At 33.0% G+C, this 3,286-nt stretch overlaps 1 protein-coding gene across 1 annotated transcript; it reads left to right on the top strand.

The window, feature by feature from the left end:
• The first annotated feature begins 985 nt into the window (after positions 1–985).
• On the top strand, positions 986–2,568 carry LOC135079188 (putative nuclease HARBI1). The gene is made up of 5 exons (XM_063973776.1): positions 986–1,318; positions 1,389–1,670; positions 1,825–2,212; positions 2,293–2,426; positions 2,516–2,568. The coding sequence occupies exons 1-4, from the start codon at positions 1,064–1,066 to the stop codon at positions 2,421–2,423; spliced, it is 1,056 nt and encodes a 351-aa protein (XP_063829846.1). The 5' UTR covers positions 986–1,063; the 3' UTR covers positions 2,424–2,426; positions 2,516–2,568.
• Positions 2,569–3,286: the final 718 nt, after the last annotated feature.

Raw genomic sequence — 3,286 nt, forward strand, 5'->3', positions numbered from 1 at the left:
TCATAATACGGCACAATAATAATACGAGACGAGCACAGTAGAATGAGGATATTAAAAAATACTAAGTTCGTGTCATATTATTCACTACCAAAATATTATTATAATAAAACATTTAATCCAAGTAGCTTACAGTTGCAAAGCGTTAGAGGGAAGTACATATTAATAAAAATACTTACATAAAAAGTGAAATATGTAATAGAGCTCTTTTGGTATTTAGTAATCGCTTAGATTCATTGTCGATTTCATCTTTTTGGTTAGTAATAAAAACATATCGATAAAGTGAAGAGTCAATTAACAAGTCACATCACTAGCAGCAAGATTAAGCACAAATTCAACTCCAACTGAGGGAATTCAGTGCATTATTTTACTAGTTAGTTATTCCATTACGTGTAAAATTTACAACTAGATTCATTAAAAGTTGGCAAATGCCCAGCTCTAGCTATCGTCGTTCACGGTTTGCATAGTGCGGTAATGTTTAATTCTGTCCAATCTGCGATCTGGTTTTCAGATACTGAATCTGATAAAAAACATTGGATTAGGAAATTGCTGCTCTTTATGACACTCAGGTACCTACTTGAAAATTTCAGAACCTTTATTCAAATTGTTGATAAAGAAATTAATGTTCAATCTATCACAATAACACATTATTTGAATTAAAATAGTATCAAGTGGTGTTTATATTGTGTAACATCGAGTTTACTTTTGACTTCAATCACACTTATAGATAAATGTTAATGAGATCCAAGATAGAGCAAGATTACCCAGTAAATTCCATTCACTCGCTTTTTGAAGACATGTACGGTCTTATTCATAATCATTTTTCACATTTTATCAAATGCTTATTAGAGGTTTATAAAACGTTTGATAAAAATTGTTATTCATAATCGTCATTTAGCGCTAAAATCCTCTTATAACTGTGTGATAAGTTATCGAGAGCTCGGGCCTTGTTTAAAGCTCTAATAAACCTATTTTAACCTAACTTTTATAAATGTCATTTCATATGAATGTCACTTCGTTGGTTTATTTATTCAAAATATCCTTGCTGTGATCCTTGCTTGTGAAAATGAATGCTATAAATGCAATTGTGCATTTAGCCAATAATGCCGACCCAGCGCGACGTAGAAAGCTCTACCGCCAACGAAGCAACCCATTCGATTTGCGGGACCTAAATTTTAAAATAAAATATAGGTTCAATAAGGACACAGTGCGCACCATCATAGATTTGGTGGAAGATGATCTGGTTCAGAGCGCTAGAGGTGGTGGCACGTGTCCTGAACTGCAAGTTTTAGTGGCCATAAGATGTTGGGGACGTCGTGAGGTAAGCACAAAAAAGTGTTTTATTTTATCCCTTTGTCGTGGCTGCTATAATTATTTTCATACATTTTCAGGTACAAGATGATGCTGGTGACCTCCATGGCCTAAGTCAGCCGACAGTGAGCCGGATATGCGCCAGAGTCGCGCATGCAATCGCGAATAAGGCAAATTCCTTCATCAAAATGCCTATCACTATAGGAGAGCAGGAAAGAATTAGTGCCAAATTTAGAGCAATTAAAAATTTTCCTGGGGTGATAGGAGCCATAGATTGCACCCACATTAAAATTAAAAAAACCGGAGGTGACATGGCCCAGTACTATATTAATAGAAAAGGCTATTATTCCCTGAATGTTCAGGTAAAATATATTTTGATTTTATACAGTTTACAACAGAGAAAGATTTGTTTTAATAATGTCTATAATTTTTACTTTGTATGATCTAAATTTTAGCAACATTCAACACTATATTATTGGATGGATTACCTACAGGATACTGTTTTTTTTATTTTAGGTTGTCTGTGATGCTGACCTCAAAATAATGGATATAGTGGCTAGATGGCGAGGCAGTACACATGACAGTCGAATTTTTATGGAGAGCAATATAAAACAACGATTTGAGGATAGGCAGTTTAGAGGACGCCTTATTGGCGATTCGGGCTACCCTCTTCTGCCATATCTATTTACACCTATTTTAAGGCCTAGTCGTCCAGAAGAAGAAGCATACAATAATGCTCACATCTCAACTAGGAACACTGTTGAAAGGTGTTTTGGGGTGTGGAAGCAGCGGTTCCAATGCCTACTCCATGGTTTACCAGTAAGCCTCCAAAATGGAAAAGCTGTGATCATAGCATTGGCTGTATTACATAATATAGCCATTGATATGAATGACACATTGTTAGGTAAATGTTATCAATTTGACTGTACATAAGGAATACAAATCTTTATGACAAAATGTTGACAAATTCATAATATTTTTCAGAACAACATATGGAGCAGGTCCCTGTAACTCCGCAACTTTCGACGGAGAACAGTGTTCACGACAACCGACCTTCATTGTTGAGGCGTAGGTCGCAGTTGATACTACAAAATTTTATAAATCAACATTTTTGAATGGTACTAAAATACATTTTGATAAATTCCAACGATTTACTTTTATGTAATGTCATTTGAGTTCATGAAAATGTTGTATTTTAATTTTTCAGATACTGTTCCTGGCATCTTAATGAAAATAAAAAGAATATTTGATTGAAAAATACCTGTATTTCAATTTTCAGTCCAATTTGTTACTATCACAAAAACAAAACCTGTAGTTCTCTTTAAAAAAGCAATTATTCTGCAAAAATTCAAAACAAATTACTTTATATCACTAATTTAAGTACAATTAGTTTCAACAAACTTACTTATTAAAAATCACAGTTCAATTCTTTAAAACAAAGAAATTGCTTAAGTATAAACGTTTCTATTCGGAGGTTATCAACCTTCTACATTTAAAACAAAATAACCATAATTTACACTATTATTATAAAGGCGAATGTTTGTGACTAGGCATATGTGTATTTACTTTATATCACTAATTTAAGTACAATTATTAAACTTACTTACTAAAAATCACAGTTCAATTCTTATAAACAAATAAATTGCTAAAACAGATAGATTATATAGTCTCGAATAACATATAGGCTTCTTTTTATCCTGGAAAAATGCACAGATCCTGTAGGTTACAGAAATAGTAGTCTACGCAGGCGGAGTCGTGGGCAACAGCTAGTTAATAGTAATCTCAAACTCTTATTAAGTTATGACTAGTAAACATATTCATAGCCGTCTAAATATATTGCAGAAACACAATCAAAATGCGGATTGGAACTGCATAAAATACAAATTAAAAACAAACAGAAGTAAGGGAGGAACTAACTTATTATTTAGAATCTGTTAGTACTTGAAAAACTTTAACATCAAAAGACTTATTATTCTTT

Source organism: Ostrinia nubilalis, chromosome 16 (genome assembly GCF_963855985.1).
Source record: "Ostrinia nubilalis chromosome 16, ilOstNubi1.1, whole genome shotgun sequence".
Lineage (NCBI taxonomy): Eukaryota > Metazoa > Arthropoda > Insecta > Lepidoptera > Crambidae > Ostrinia > Ostrinia nubilalis.

Excerpts from the sequence above, each read along its gene's own strand:
- LOC135079188 (XM_063973776.1), top strand. The coding sequence starts at position 1,064 with ATGAATGCTATAAATGCAATTGTGCATTTAGCCAATAATGCCGACCCA. Across the intron at positions 1,671-1,824 it reads ATTATTCCCTGAATGTTCAG|GTTGTCTGTGATGCTGACCT; the intron begins GTAAAATATATT and ends TTTTTATTTTAG. Across the intron at positions 2,213-2,292 it reads TATGAATGACACATTGTTAG|AACAACATATGGAGCAGGTC; the intron begins GTAAATGTTATC and ends AATATTTTTCAG.